The sequence below is a fragment of the Augochlora pura genome, chromosome 3 (genome assembly GCF_028453695.1).
Source record: "Augochlora pura isolate Apur16 chromosome 3, APUR_v2.2.1, whole genome shotgun sequence".
Lineage (NCBI taxonomy): Eukaryota > Metazoa > Arthropoda > Insecta > Hymenoptera > Halictidae > Augochlora > Augochlora pura.
In genome coordinates this window covers 13,003,649-13,019,814 of record NC_135774.1, presented here as the reverse complement: position 1 = coordinate 13,019,814, position 16,166 = coordinate 13,003,649, and the positions used below count along the sequence as shown (strand labels likewise).

Here is a 16,166-nt window from a genome sequence, read left to right as displayed (position 1 = left end):
GAACTAAATAAAGACAATAGAAGAAACATGACTAATTTTGTCCTATTAAGGAAAATATTAAGAATAAATTAGTGCTAATAAACGTGCGTGAAAGGGATCGTAGTGCAAGGGATTAAACAACAAATATATTAACAATTTCAGTGTGAATTTCCACGAAACGAAATTCTAAAGTCGTCCGCATTTTTCATCAGTCCACCAAAGCCTTTAATTTATCCATTGTTGAACAATAGCCGTGGCTCGCACAATCTTTCCCTGCGATTCCAGGTTATGACCTTTTCCCGAACGATATCCACCGTACCGTACAAATGCACTCATCTCGCCTTAATCAGGCTCCGGGAGAAAGAATTTCCCACTCGTTAAAAGGTCAGCGAGCCCAGAAACAATAAGGTTTGACATTTCAGCGTCCCCCGAATCCTACGGAACGACGACGAGTTTCGACGATTCGCAAACTTCGGCAACGCTCGCTTAGATTTATGGCCGCGCCTAGCACGCGTTGATAAGCCGTGAATCATAGATATACAGTGGAGAAACACGTGTGCACGCGCGTAATTAAATGGAGCCGGGCCAGGTAATTGCTCGGCACCGCGGGGAGGTGTTAAGTTGATTAATCCCTTAACGAGCCTGTTCGGAGGAAACACGTGTGCTCGCGTTTTTTTTATCGTCCTTTTGATTTCGATCGGACACGGTTTCCAACCGAAATTGAAGCTCTCTCGCGGATCCAGTTTGTTTCGCGGACCGTCCCATTTCCCTTTCATTCCCATCGACAAAACCACTTTCTATTCCGGAGTCAGCTTGGTATACACGAACGGAAAGCTTGTTAAGCTGCCAAGGAAACTCGGCTGCGTATTATCCGCGTTTCGGCTCCCGGAAAATCACCGCGCGTTCGATTTTCTCCGACGTTTTATTGGAACAATCTGTAGAAGCAATTTCACAAGAGTTTCGCCACTGGAATTCTTTTATCTTTTTGTACGCTCATTCCATTCCTAAAATTATATTTCAATCTTGTAAAATAAATGTAACACGGTAGCAGTTTAGTGATATATTTTGCGGGGGCTAAGTAATATGATTTTTAAATTGTGAATACTTATGAAGATATAACGCGAGGCAAACAGTATTAACACTTTATCATTCGGCCGTAAATATTTTTATATTTGCATAACTTTAGCGTTAAACAATAAAAAAAAGCTATATAATATTACCTTAATAATAAATAGAAAGTTATTGGTTGCCATGTCAACCGATTCGTAGGCTACCGATCGGAATGGAAAGCCGATTTATAAATTACTATACCACTTACTATACTATTGTATTTTATCAGTTGGTAAAGTGTTAGCATAAGAATTTTATATTAATGAATACGAATACTGTGATATAACTGACGGATCTTTACAGAAAAAAAGATTGTTTAAAAGCGATAATAAGATTTAAAATAAAAGTAAAAATTGAAGAGAGTCTCATAAAAATTTATCCGCTCTCTCGTCAATTGTATTCAATTGAAATTAACGTAACAATGTTCCCAATTCTTCCAATATTTTCACTATTCAGTATTTCTCTCATCAATGCTTGCAACAAATGAAAATCTCCTGTGAAATGCCATAACCAGATAAAGTAATTATCCAGCGAATTAAATCCTTGAACATCGCACAAACTCACTCGCTTTTCTCCCCGGTGCATTTACATTATTGAATATCGCAGCTCGCAGTTATTTCTTCCCTTATCCGGATCCAATCTCATCAAACGATTCCTACAAATCGTCTCGTTTCCATTCGTCGCGACAGAATCGCTCAAAAGAAGTTTCCGATCGCCGAAACGAGTGACGAATCCATTCATGTAATTCGCAGTTAAAAGGCCAATTAACTTCCAATTAGGCGGCCGCGTAATCGAATTGGACTGTCAGTTAATATTCGTGAAATCGTGCGTCAACGTAGCCGGATTTTCGAAAACAATTTTCCCGGCGGCTTTTTAACACGGCCCAGTTAATGGCAGAGACCGCGGATAGTTAATTACTCCGTTCGGGCCGCCGCGAGACGATAACTGGAGCGATAACGATAGCACACGTACACACAGCGGCGTCGTAATTCTTCCTCTTTTACGCCGCCGGGTGATCCAGGTCACACGATCAAAGAAAACTTCGGAAAGGGAAGAGAAAATTTCTGTGCGCCGATCCCGCGAGTCTTTTTCATTTCAAAGAGCGCCGGACGCGATCGAGTGATACAGTCGAGGTGATCGAGTGCTGATAGAGTCAGAAAATGTGTGTCGTCGTGAGACCAGAGAGAAGTCGCATCAAAGTGACAGTAAACCTGGAATTCAGGAGACGCGGTGCTCGCCTAATTATAGACGACGCCTGTAAACCGAGAACGAACGCGTCCCGACGCTGTCATACCGGCATCCCGACGCACTGTCACGAAATTTATCTGTGTACGCGTGCTGGACGAACTTCCGACCGCGTTCGGGATACGTCGTTTCTCATTCGGGCGAGAACCAATTTCCCAGCAGTCGACCGATCCGTTTAATTAATTGCCTATTGTCGCGGAGTTAGCGAACTTCGGCGCGCTTCTGCCGAGTTTCCGATAGTTACTAACGCGGTTAAAATTGCTTTTTATTATGGTTTTAGGGCTAACATTTTCCATTATGACTGCGCGGACATATCGGAAACCAATTGAGATGACGATAAACGAGGCGGGTTTTTAACATGTTGGTATAGATTATATAAACATTTTAATGTATGGAACAATGTGAATATTACTGCGACTTTTTATGTGCTAGTATTTTTCCTATAGCAAATTTTGACTTTATAATTTTAAATTAAATTAAACACTTGATAATGTCGTATACATTTTCTGTTATTTCTAAATAAATCTTCTAACATTTTTATATTTCTATTATATTAGCATTGAATAGTATTAAATACTATCTATTTTATTTATTTTATCTTTTTGTTATTTATTTTACGAATCATAATTTAATATTTAAAGAATTGTATAATGATATTGGAGCTTCCAGTAACGCAATCTAGCTCGTTATATCTCAGTCTATTGTTATATCTCAATCTATTGTTATAGATTATATATCTCAATAACAGATAACAAATTATTGGTTACCATGACAACCGATTCGCAGGTTATCGATCGATAAAGTATTACATTAAATTGAAGTCTGCGATGAATCTACCGTCAGTGATCTAACTGCGAATCTTCGTATATTTACAACATGCGTAAATCCTGAAGATTTACTTACTCTTGAAGATTTGAGTTTTTGTTTCATTCCTACCCTGAACAATCTCTTAGACAACTAGGGACACTTTTTATTAAATCTTATTTTCGCGAAATGACGTAGGCGAACGAGAATGCGCAAAAAGATCCGCAGTCTAGAGATCGATAATGAATCACGCTGAACTCTCGAGGTTGAAGCTGGTGAGAGGAAAATAATCCGAGACGGATAAACAAGCGTGGAAAATAACATAACATAAATAAAATAAGCTAAATAAAATAAAATAAATAAAGTAAAATAAGATAAATAAAATAAAACTAGAATAAATTAGACTCGATAGAATTTCGATTATTATATTGAAATGAAGGTATGTACAGCCGAGTGAAATGATCGATGCCCTTCGTACAGGCGCAGAAACATTTCTAATAACTGTATATGACGCATCGCGGCACGATCTAGCATATGCGGCCTGGTGATAAAGCGCTGATAATTAATGGCATTATTAAACGCCGCACGGCAACGGAGTGGTCAACATCTCGGCTCTTAATACCAATTTATCTCTCGATAACGGTGACCAAGAAATTTTCAGACGCTTTCTCTAACTGGAAAAATTTATATGGTAAATTGATATTTTAACTGCGTCACCTAAAACTTGCAAACTATTTGCTATTTAAAAAACTGATTCTAGGAAAAAAAGGCGCGAGCAATTCTTGTTTTATTTAAGCATTTTAAAATGCGTTGATGACGGACATGTTAGACAGTAAATATTATAGTTAGTTTATATTATATCTGTTATAGTCATATTTATTGTAGTTATATCTGTTATAGTTATGGCTATTATAGTTATAGCTGTGATAGTTATAGCTATGATAGTTATATGTATTATAGTTATATCTATTATGGTTATATCTATTATAGTTATATCTATTATAGTTATATCTATTATAGTTATATCTACTATAGCTATATCTATTATAGCTATACCCTGATATCTATTATAGTGACTCAGCTTCTCAATCAATTATTCTCCCATTCCTAATTCCCACCTTGGCCACCATATACTGTTTCCAGTTTCTCACGAGCGATTCAGAGCGAACTGGACGAGACTCGAGGTCATTAGACGGTCCAAAACATCGACTATTTTAGTATAATGATGTCACGAGTATACGCCGTCCGGCATTATTTAGTCATTACAATCCAAGACCGTCCGCGTTTGTGAAAATATTCTCAGCTCTGTTTCGAAACGCTGACATAATATTAGCCAGTTATCGGTGCCGGTTTTATCGCTTGACAACGTCACGCCAAGTTTCCTGACATCTGCTTATTGATAACAGCGGAACGATCGGAGCTTTCCGAGCTGTAATTCAAGCTCCCGAGTGACAGCCAATTATATCTATTTCGGAAATAAATGCGACATTTTTCATTCGTGTAACCTTGTTAACTACAGTTACCATTTATATCGTTTCGCAGCACTATCTATACGATATTAATTAATTAATCGCTAATTAATGGCACTCAGTTTATTTAAATTATTTCTATCGCGCGAGGACTGTTTAAAAAGCTTTTAAAAATTTTATAATCTCGTTTGTGATCTATTAAATTATTTAGATTAATATAATATAGTAAATTCTTCTGAAAGTATTAAAAGAAAATGAGAAAGTCTATTTTGTTCGTCGCACATAAATTAATTAATAAATCGCTGAAAGCTTTAGATTAAGGTTGAAATATTGATAACAGAAGATTGGAATTTCATTTTGATTTAAAAGAAGCAATGATATTGCAGTTTACGTGGTTAAAACAAATTCGGAAGCTCGATAAATATTTCCCAAGGCTTTCGAGAACGGACCGGCCTAATCAATTAATAAATCGAACAGCGCTATTTTTAGCGGGGGCGCGTGCCACCTGTCAGAGTCCCCGTATATCAATAAAACGATTCCACGGTGCAGCTAGCACAATGCCGCAGTGACTCCAGTGAAAACCGAACCCGGAAATATCTCGTTTCGACGGGTGAACGGTGCCGGCCGCTGCGAACTAGATTCGACAAGCCAAGAAACCGATACACGCGGTGACACATTCTCGTTACGTCGAACACTTACATCCTGTCAGGACAGCCGGTAGGACGACCCTGAAGAGGGCCACGTTCAGCCAATACCTCGTCATGGCTGGATGAGCTCGGACGGCCTTTCACCCTGAAACACAAGAGAAAAACCGGGGCTAGTAAAACGATCCACGATCCATCGCTGTCAACATCTCGAGATTCTGTGCAGCGGCAGTGTCGGCACGACTGGAATCGATACCGACCCTGCCGCAGTCGGATACCTTTAACCTCGTTCGCCTCTGCCCTTCGCTTTTACCGCCCTCACCCTTGCCTCCCGATTTACGATCTGTAACCGTTTTACCGCCGAAAATTACACGGCCACTCCATTCTGCCCGCATAAACATCGCCGGGAACGCTGCCAGTGAAATATTAACCCGAAAAAGCTGACCGAGGCGGTCGTTCACCGTAAACGAACTGGGAAAACTCGGCTGGTTTTTTCGTGTAGAATGCTTGGACAGAATTATTTATTGTAAGTTGGGTCTTTGGGATCGGTGTAAATTTTCGGGAGCTGTGGTCAACGAGGTTTCAGCTGATGTACATTGAGTGGGCACTTTTAACCCCTCCCCGTGCCATTTAGCTCGACGAAACTCGGGCCCAAGCGGCCCGCATCAACGCGCGCTAAACAGACTAGACTGATGTTTGTAAACAGTTGCAATACGATCCGAAATGTAGATGCCCGCAATGCCTGTATGATTGTTATGTTTACGTTTGGCCCAAGTATGTGTTCGCGACTGAAGACTCGCGATATTTATGTTTGGCCCAAGTAACTGTTCGCGAGTCTGACTCGCGATATTCATATTTGGGCAAAAATCTTCATCGCGAGTCTGACTCGCTAAAGTACGGGAAGGGGTTGAAGACCCTCGATTGTGATGTATATTGTTTCGTTCAGATTGAATATTTTTATAACATATTTCATTGCTTTTGGGAACAGTATAAAATTTTCTGAAATTTAAAATCTGTAAAGAGGTCGATTTTTTAAAAATTAAACTTTGTACTTCAGAATATGCCTTTAAATATTATGTGTCTCTAATATTAATAATATAGCGCTTCTAGAAGGCAGAATATTTTTTAAACATTTCTTCTTGTCCCCAGCATCGGTATAAATTTTTCTGAGACGACTGAAATAAGGTATGAGCTCTAAAACAATTAAAGATGGCGCCTTTATAAGCCCTAAGTTTCCTGAGTTTCCTATTATTTCTTAACTAATTATATTCCCCACAAAAAAATAATTAAAAATATTATCCTAGTTAATTATATCCTCAGAGACATTCTCTATTTTTCCATAACCTCAAAATTAAAATATAAACCCCTAAAAAACCCTTTCAAATCCTTCACACTTAAAATATAGCATTTCTTTAGATCAGAATATTTCTAACAATTAATCGTTGCATCTCTAGTCTCTAATATTTGTGTCATCACAATTTCCAACTCTTGCAGAGACATGGGAAATAGATTAGCCCATACAAGTTGCTTCGTCGAGAGATTTCCGATCGACAAAGGCGCAGCATGCATCGACGAGTGGAAAATATGAATTCGACGAGGTCTGACAAAGCGATTTTCTGGGGGACAAGAGCTTTCGACGATCCTCGATAAAACGCGGCGCGCCCAGCTTAATTATTGTCCAATTACATAGGGGGAGGATACCGGAATCCTTGGAAGGCGTGCCTATCCTGTTTTCAGAAACCGTGTTGGACCCCGTCGATTGCGATGGGGTTTGGGGTGTAATATAATAACGTAACCAGGGGATGGAATTGCCAGATCTATAAATAATTCTCTGAAGGGCGAAGATTGCACAAGTTGTACCGCCATACAGTTTCAGTGGCAAATAATTTTGCTGTCTAACAGCTGGATATTCGATTACTGAAATTTCTGTAATTATTTCAATAATTATCTAGTGTTATAAATATAAGGAATGGGGTGTAAAAGATAAGCCCAAAGCATTGAATAGAATGTTCTTATATTTTTACTTATCGAAAAGATTGAAAATAATTAGTTTTGTTAATACTAAAACGGGAAGTTACGATTTATCGTAGGGGATGATATTTAACTATTTTATATTCTAAAATAATTATGATAAAATTTACGTACATATTATAATTTTAATTAAGTATAAATTACAGTAAAAATTACGTACAAAATACAATATAAATTAAATACGAATTACATAGAAAATTAAGTACACAGTACGAATTAAGTACAAATTACAGTAAAAATTAAGTAGAAATCCCAGTAGAAATTAAGTCCAAATTCTAGTAGAAATTAAAAATAAATTCCAGTAAAAATTAACTACACCAAAAATTAACCTAGGAAGACATTAGCGCCGCTGACATGTGACCGACACGGCACTCGTCACTTTAACGCGTCTGGTCATTGCTTTCCGTTTCTACTTACCGCAAGCACAAGTGCACCGGTCAATTTTCCAATGTTAATTTATACGAAACCTTGGACTTAACAATTTTCTGTAACATCTGCAAACCTATCGTTCCATTCTACTGCATATTTAACTTTGATTCCGCTATCCTTGTTTCTTTTTACGTAATAACAAACGAGCGCAATTATATCGCTATAATTGGCATTATTCGAGACAGGAAGGAAGGGTTCTATCTGAACATGATTCAATCGTCGATTATGCTCGCAAGATTGTATCTCCCATCCTTCCCGTTCTCCTACTGCTCAACCCAGATCAAAGATACCATCGAACAATTTAATAGTACAATAAAAAGATTGAAATTATCAGCCCCTACGAACGGAAGAATACCACGTGTATGTTTATCTAATTTACAACTCGACGCTGGGATATATTATACTGTTTATCGTTGGCATGCTAGGTCGTAATTGCAGTCGAGATAATTGTTCATCGAGTATTTTCGCTACGATGAATAAGAACGTCCGGTCGTAGGCTGGAAACGTCATAATTTTTGCACGCGATGCGTTACCTTGCTTCTCGCATCGTTGCCTGGGAGAAACGGTGACGCTCGGAGTTATGCGATTAATGCGGCAAACGCGTTCCCATGGGCACCGTTAATCTGTTCGATAGGCTGATTGTCTTATTCTGGTGACCATGTGGAGGAGCATTGTTCCTTTTGACAGTCGAACGAGTGATAGCGCGATCGATGCTACGGAGGATGAGTCATGGCGGCGTTTTTGTTATCAGACGTTCACTTTTATGTTCGACAGATGATGGAAACTTTGATATATTTTTAGAAGGACAAGTTTTGCAAGCAATAGTGGAGAGTTGTAGAGAATAGTATGATTTTTATGTATACGATTCTATATAGTATAATTTTTATATACACAATCCTGTATAGAATAATTTATTTATGTATAATTACTTATATATAATTTTGTATGTAGTATAATTTTTATATAAATGATTTTAAATAATATAATTCTCCTCACGCAAGCATAATAACAATTTAAGTATCTCAGACGTCATTAGGATTAAAAAGAAACTTTTAAAAAAATATCTTGCCTCACACTAAAAAATATTACTTAAAAATACCTAGAAATATATTTCATTCCTAAGCAATATTTTGAAATAGATAAATTTGGCAGAAATAAAAATATCATAACCTAAAAACTAATACATAAAAAAAGTACCATATAGCATTCTCGATAATATTATTCAGAAATATTTAGAAAAATATTTTATTCTTAAACATTGTTAACTAATAAATGCCGTACCTAATAAGCAACAATTTTTTTTCTCTTCAACTGTAACTTAAACCGGAACAGAAATGATTACCTAAAAAGAAATTATGTAAATATTAGTTTAGCGTCGCCAGAAGTGGTATATTCAATGTCGACTTGTCTGCATTATATGCGAGTACTGAGAAACCGTAGCGGTGAACACATGCGAATGACGGTGCAGTGCATTTGCATTACTTAACCAGTCCCCGGCACTTCAGTTCGCATTTTCATCAACGCGTGTCTCGTCCGTGGCTTTTACTAAACCGGCGACGATGTATACGGACGAAATGACATAAGTGTTTGTCATAGATGAGTCTCGTTGTTGACGTTCAATCAGCAGCGATTCTCTGATTAATTTCTGCGCAATTTCATCTAGTAAATAGCTACGGTATCGTTGCAATCTACAATTTACGTATCTCGCGTTCCCTTGTTTTTTATTAGTCTTCGCTGATCTCTCAATCCTTGCTGATCAAAATGGAATAACGACGAACATAATTGTGACGAACCATTTAGGATAACATTAGCATTATTGTAGATTAATATAAATAAAATGAATAGTGCAATCTTTTAAGCAGTCAGTTAAAAATTAATTTTCCTATACAATATTTTTTAATTTTTCTTTTTACAAGAATTCTTTAAAAAATAAATCATATCGTGTACATATCCTATAATAATATAATAAATATATAAACATAATAAATTATATAATAATATGATAAATATATAAATCGTTACACTATTTTGAAATTGACATAATTAAAAGAAGCAATTTAATAGTAACAGACTGTGTTTAATAATTAATATATTAATAACAGACTACATTATATTAAACATTAAACCTCATACCTTCATTTAATAATTTTAATACTTCTAAGATAATACGTATTGTTCAATACATATTGTTCTAAATATCATCTACAAAACTCAATTTTACATCTCCACTAAATTTTTATTATAAACGCATCCGAGCAACAGACCTGGTTATTACGTACGGCTTTCGTCGACCAACTAATCCTGTGCACACATTGCGAAGATGAATCATTATCTTATCGATCGCCGGTCGGCAAACAGATAACCGAGCCGCGAGTCGGGAAAGGTTTGAACTTCGTTCATTGCCCACACAATCGCATCCAACAATTAGTCAAACTATACATCGAAGGTTCTGCTCCGACGGCCTGCGAAAAAGACAGCGGCCATGGAGAACGCGGTTTATAGCGTTCGATTAGTATTCGTTAGAGAGCGGCGAATTGATGCCGATGACATAGTCATCGCGGAATCCCGATAATTTTAGCATCGGTTCGTTCTGGAAGCACAATCGACAACCGCGGTGAAGAGAACAAGGTGAACGCTGTGCATAGCGTTGCACTCTGTTACGCGCGACGCGCTGAATTGTTAGTGAATGAACGTTCGACACCATCGACGGCGTGATTCATTTCGTAATGCACGATGAACGACCATTGTAGACCGTCCTCTGCACCCACGTATTGGTTACTTAACGTTCGTTGACTGTAACTGTATCGTGCGCTGTACGCTGGAAAATTTTTCACTGTGCCGCGCGAAATTACCGCAGCGAGATCGTTAGAGGAAATTAACGCAGGAAATTGAAAATTATGCTGTTCCAAATTTTGACGATTGAGAACTGTGATAGACTCAGCGATCGCGATTGTTAATAGAATTGTTTATGGAATTGACTTATAGACTTTGATAAGTCGATTCAAATTTTTATATTGTTTCTATAGATTGTATACTAATATACTATATTCTATATTTTCCCTAACATTTACATAAAAATAATATTAATACTTTTTTAGTATATTTAATACTATTTCTAGTATATTTAATAATAATTCTGCTACATTATTCGACACCTCTTTGACTCATTTATTGTACATTTCTCTTCCTTTATTAAGGCTTTAAATTCATTACTATTATTTTTATTATTTTTATTACTGACCTTCACTGTGTGACAAATGTTTACACGCAACAATTATCATAACTTTATTTTCCGTGTCCGTAATATACCATTACGATTCCATACAGCAGATAGGAAAGTATTTGAGACACGCCGGTCAAAGAAAATTGAGATTACCCGTAAATTAATTAATACGCGAGGGAGACCAGCCACAAAGTACAAACAGCTACGGCAACCAGGATCGCTGTTATCTCTCTAAGCAGCAGTTAATTAGTGTAAAATACACAGAGTGGCATGTCCCGGGGATAGCCGGCGCGCGTTTCTTCACCAAACAGCCTGGTGTAAAAAAGAGATATTGTGTCACGTTAGGGTGAGAGGAGAAAGGGGTGGACAGTCTTTTCCACGAATAATTACATCCATCCCGGTGGAAGAGAGCCGTTGCTTTGATTCCCTCCCCGTTAGGTTTCTCGGACAACCCGTTTACAAAGAATTGTGTACACATTGCGTGAGGGTCGTTGCGTGGGTGCGTGCCGCACGCGACAAAACGGCGCTTGATTAAGGGAGTGCACGGGGCTCGTTACGTTTTTTAGGGTGGACGCGCGTTGGATTTCTTCGTGGTCTGATCAGGAGCGATTAACGGAATACTTAAATGGCTTCGATGACACGTGAATAACGTTCTAATTCTATTGTTTTGCGAGAGATCGCCATTTTAACCCTTTGTGCTCGACGCTGTTTTAAATCCATGTTTGAATTTATTTTGGATGAGATATAGTATAGTTGGAGAAAATTATGTGTTATAGTTTACTGGCTAGCATAATGCAAACAAGGAATTTCAATTTTTATATGTAAATTTCACTAAATATAACAATTTGGCCTTAGATATAGACGAAAATAACGATTCAACTTGAGATATCGCTATTTCTGTGGATGTAGCTATGAATTTAGGTAAAAACGACTAGTTTGTATCAGAAAACACAATGCAATATACTGCTCAGCACAGCGCAACAAAGGAATCTGAATTTTTATACGCACATTTCACTGCATATGATGATATAGCCTTAGGTACAGGTAAAAACGACGATTCAGCTCGAGATATCACTTTTCTATAGATATAACTATTTATTTAGATAAATACAATTATGTAGATAAAACAACAATTTTGACAAAAAAATTTTGTCATTTTGGTAGCATTAACAAGTTCATAAATGAAAAATCCTCTCGAATAAATTCTTTCAATTATTTTGAACAAATCATCACTATAGATCCATCATCGTAATTAATTGTACATATCCACCACAAAATCACTATAAAACCATAACTACATTAGAAGAACATAAGAACATTATTATCGTTAAATACAGTTGACATAACCTCGACAAAACTGACTCACGATTTAAAGGAACATTCAAAATTGATATCGCGGAATCCCCGCAAATGGCATGAATAATATTTTCCTCGTGTCACTATTATCATCATCGTGCTTCCGACCTTGGTTTATAATATTTACGATTTTCTGGTAGTACAGAAAAACCGCAAACGCTTCTGTTTATCAGTCGGTTCGTAGGTTAGTATTCCGGGGCCCAGCGACATCAACAATTCGCCGACTAATCGGCGCATGAATGGCGCGCACGTAATCGCGTTGTCCAAGATCGCGTGAATACCTCACGATACTCCGTTATCGCGAGGACTCGTGCCCTCGGAGTTGAACAAAGAAGCTCGACACGTGCGTCGAGCCATTGGCGGCGTACTGGTCTGCCCTGTCAATTCGAAATCGATCCCGTTCCGGCGTATCTCGGCCGGCAGTAAACAGATCGATGCGCCGGGAGTTCCGTGTGCGCCAGCTTCTCGGCCCTCTCTGTCATTCTCTCCTTTCTTTCACTCTCTCTCTTCGTTCCCTTCTTTCTCTCTTTCCCTCCGACGGAATCGTAAACCCACGAAAATGTCAGGAGCCGGCTTTACGAGCGGTTCGCGTTCCACGCCGCTGAAACCCGGCTCCGTTTCTGGCGTTTCGGGTCACGAGGACTCGCGCTGCCTGCGAATATTTCGCAGTAGGCCGCACGAACTTCTCCTCAGGACCTCCCACCTCTCCCCAGGACCTCCCACTCTCTACCTTCGAGATCCTAATTTCGTTCGAGAGTCATCGACGATTTAACAGGCCGAAACGAACCCGGTCACTGCGAATTTTTTCCAAAGAATTTCATCGACCTCGCTTCTTGAATAGATTATTTTAAAGCACGTACTTTGTGCTTACTTTGGGATTTTTCTTTTTGCAAAATGATTATAAATATTTGAGTATGACAGTATTATGTTGGAGGTATTGTATAGTGTGGTTATTATTTGTTGGAGCTGAGTTGTGGAAGAAATTGATATAATTATCTAAGAAGTCGGTGCTGGTGCATGATTTGGTAATATAAATTGTATAAAAAGAGAGTTGGTAATTTAGTAATTAGTCTGTGGATTTTATATATTTGTAACAAAGATGAGATCGTGTAAAAAATGGTAGAAACGTTTAAAGAATTTTTTGGGTACTGTTACTTCTTCAAAGTGATTAAAAATCGAAATAAATATCTACTACATATCTTCCATATCTTATAAATTTATAATTATTATTTTACATAAAAATTAGCATTTTATTTACTGGATAAAATTATAACTTGACAGAAGCTTATATTTGCCTTTAGAAAATCAGTCTCTAGAACCAAGGCTATTACTCAAACCTATTTTAAGATTTTCAAGCAGAAAAATTCTAACACACTGCCCAGTGTATCTATCATCCAACAAAATATTTATTCACAAATAACCTTTCATAATTTTCTCAGTATAAAATCTCCAGTATCACGTTTCTGTTTGAATACTTTAATACTCTTTTCCACCGACATTGTCTCGCGAATGGAAACAGTGTTCGAACAGTGGGAATTCGAGGGCCAAGCTGCCAGCTTGTTTGTAATTGTTCTCTCGCAAAGGGAGAAGCTCTGCTTGAGACGAGATAAATCTCGCCTATTGTCCGGCAGCGGGCAGCGTGCGGTCCGCGGCGAAGTTTTCAAAAGGACGAGCGGAATAGAAAGTTTCGTGGAACTTGATACTGCTTTATTTTCGATCCGCTGGAAAGTACTGTAACGCATGCTTTACTTTTATTGTTGACCGTCGTGCGGTAATATGGAAAGCAACTTTCGTGGAATTCCCTTTCTCGTTTATAAAGGACAATGGCTAGATTCGCATAAAAGGCGACAATTGAATGAGGAAAACGGATTTGCATATTTTCATCGAGTTCCTCGTTTATTTTATGTTCGACGGAGGTCTTGACAAAGAAGTACGACTTTCGCTTTTGTTCGCTTTTTGTGCGGCGTTTTAGCCTAACCGTACGGCTCTGTGCCACCTGGCTGTGTTATTATATTTCAAGTGATTTTTCTTTGCCGCTTATAGTGTTTCTATAAGGTGAAAGCGGATGTTCGATTTCATTGTAGTGAAATATAGTGGCGAATGAGCGCGTACTAAGTCATTTTTGTGTCTTGAATAAATATAATATTTTTCTAATCTAGTCAGTATAATATTCTAGCAATTATTCTATAGTATATATAAATTAAAGTGTGTTAATAATTTGTTCTGAATACGGAGACTGTTTTTAACGATTGATTCTTTCATTATAGTAACAAATAAAATTCTGCTACTACAGAATTTAACACAATCCTCAATGTCTTCAACGCACTAAATAGAACTATACCATGACTGTTCCTATTATACAACAATGCCGACAGCTTCTCTATCCTAATTACTTCCTCGATATAAATCCTCCCATCCCGACATTACAACAATTACGAAACATATTGGTTCTGACTAAAATCGATTTCGGTTTTGGCACCTCTACCAATCCCTACCGATTCTGCAACTGAATTTTACGTAATAAATACAATATGTTATATCACATATCCTCAACACAAAGCTTTTTGTAACCCTTTAGCTTCTTCCACACAATTTCCAAAAACCGCAGTAACAACCCCCCCCCCCCCCCCCCCAACCCCGACGATTAAACTCAATCACCGAGAAGAACGGAAACTGTTCCAAAAATCGCGAAGAAGTCAGCGAACTTCGAACGTCGCCAGCACGCGGGCAATCATGCGTCTCGCGCAGCAATAACAGGCAAAGCGAAGAAGCGGCGACAAAGGGGAGTGCGCGTCGTAGACGGAGCGTTGCACTTGCGTGTGCGTTTCGCGGTTCGGCAGGGACCGGGCCGGTCAGCTGACGCGGTGCTCGTCTGCTGGAAACCGGTCAGTAAAAAGGGGCTCACCTTGAACGGAGCGACAGTGGCTGCGTTTCAAAGCATCCCAGTGAATCGGGCCTGTGCCAGCTGTCTATCGGCGGATCGAACCTCGAGGAGAGCAACATGCGCCACCCGGCGATGGACGCGCGCGAAACGATCGACACGTCCTCGCGCTGATCACCACCACCGATCTTCTCTGTTGTCGACGCCGCGAGCTGTACCGATTTGGTGGGTTAGGCGAGTGACAGGACGTGCCACGAGGCGGTCCAGAGTTCGCGGGATCTTGGCACGGATAATCGAGCGATCACCGGCGCTCACTTCAGTCAACGATCGGCGAGCGACGCCGGCCCGACACTGACTGACTGGCTGCTGCTATAGCGAGAGTTGCCTTCTACGCCCGTCGCTGCCGTCAGACGTCCGCGCCTGCGTTCTTCTTTTGCGTCATTGCCAGGACCGTAGCTAGGAAATATTCTTCTGCAACGCGCCTGTACCCCTCTTGTCAATTTGCTTCGCTTTCTCCGCCGTCGCTGGATGCTTTTGGTTATTTCGGGGGTCGTTGATTGCTTCGCATGATCGAGCACGCTTCTGGTAATGTTCGAAGCTTTTCTCGGATCGCTGGGTGGTTTTGTTATTTTATATAGCGGCTGTGATTTGGTTTTGGGATCTGGTTATGCGAGATTTATTTTCAGTGATGTCTATGTTGAGGTCTTTCATTTTTTTTCGGTAAGGGTTGTTTAGAGGGTGACTGGAAAGGTGATCGACGAGGTTGGGGATGTTATGGCAAGAGTGGGAATTGTAGAGGATGTCGGACAAGCTTTTCTTGCGACGCTGTAATTTTGTTAGGAGCGGTCTGATTAGGGCACATTGTTCGCGAATGGTTGCGGCACTGGGTATTTCAGTACATTGTCGTGTCCGGGTAGACATTGTCGACTGCGTCGCGTGATGAATTTATTGTTCATTTGATTTGTCGAGAGCTTTTGGTATTATGTTGTCGGAGG

At 39.0% G+C, this 16,166-nt stretch overlaps 1 protein-coding gene across 2 annotated transcripts in view; it reads right to left on the bottom strand.

Moving 5' to 3' along the window:
* Window positions 1-15,562, bottom strand: part of Piezo (piezo type mechanosensitive ion channel component) — a 40,781-nt gene extending 25,219 nt beyond the window's left edge. The window contains exons 1-2 of one of the 2 annotated variants that reach the window (XM_078177443.1): window positions 15,196-15,562; window positions 5,307-5,399 (exon numbers count right to left, since the gene is read on the bottom strand). In XM_078177443.1, coding sequence (XP_078033569.1) covers window positions 5,307-5,370 — 64 coding nt within the window. In that variant the 5' untranslated portion in view covers window positions 5,371-5,399; window positions 15,196-15,562. The remainder of the gene's footprint in view (window positions 1-5,306; window positions 5,400-15,195) is intronic. The other variant, XM_078177444.1, reaches the window with a different exon arrangement.
* Between the last annotated feature and the right edge of the window lie 604 nt (window positions 15,563-16,166).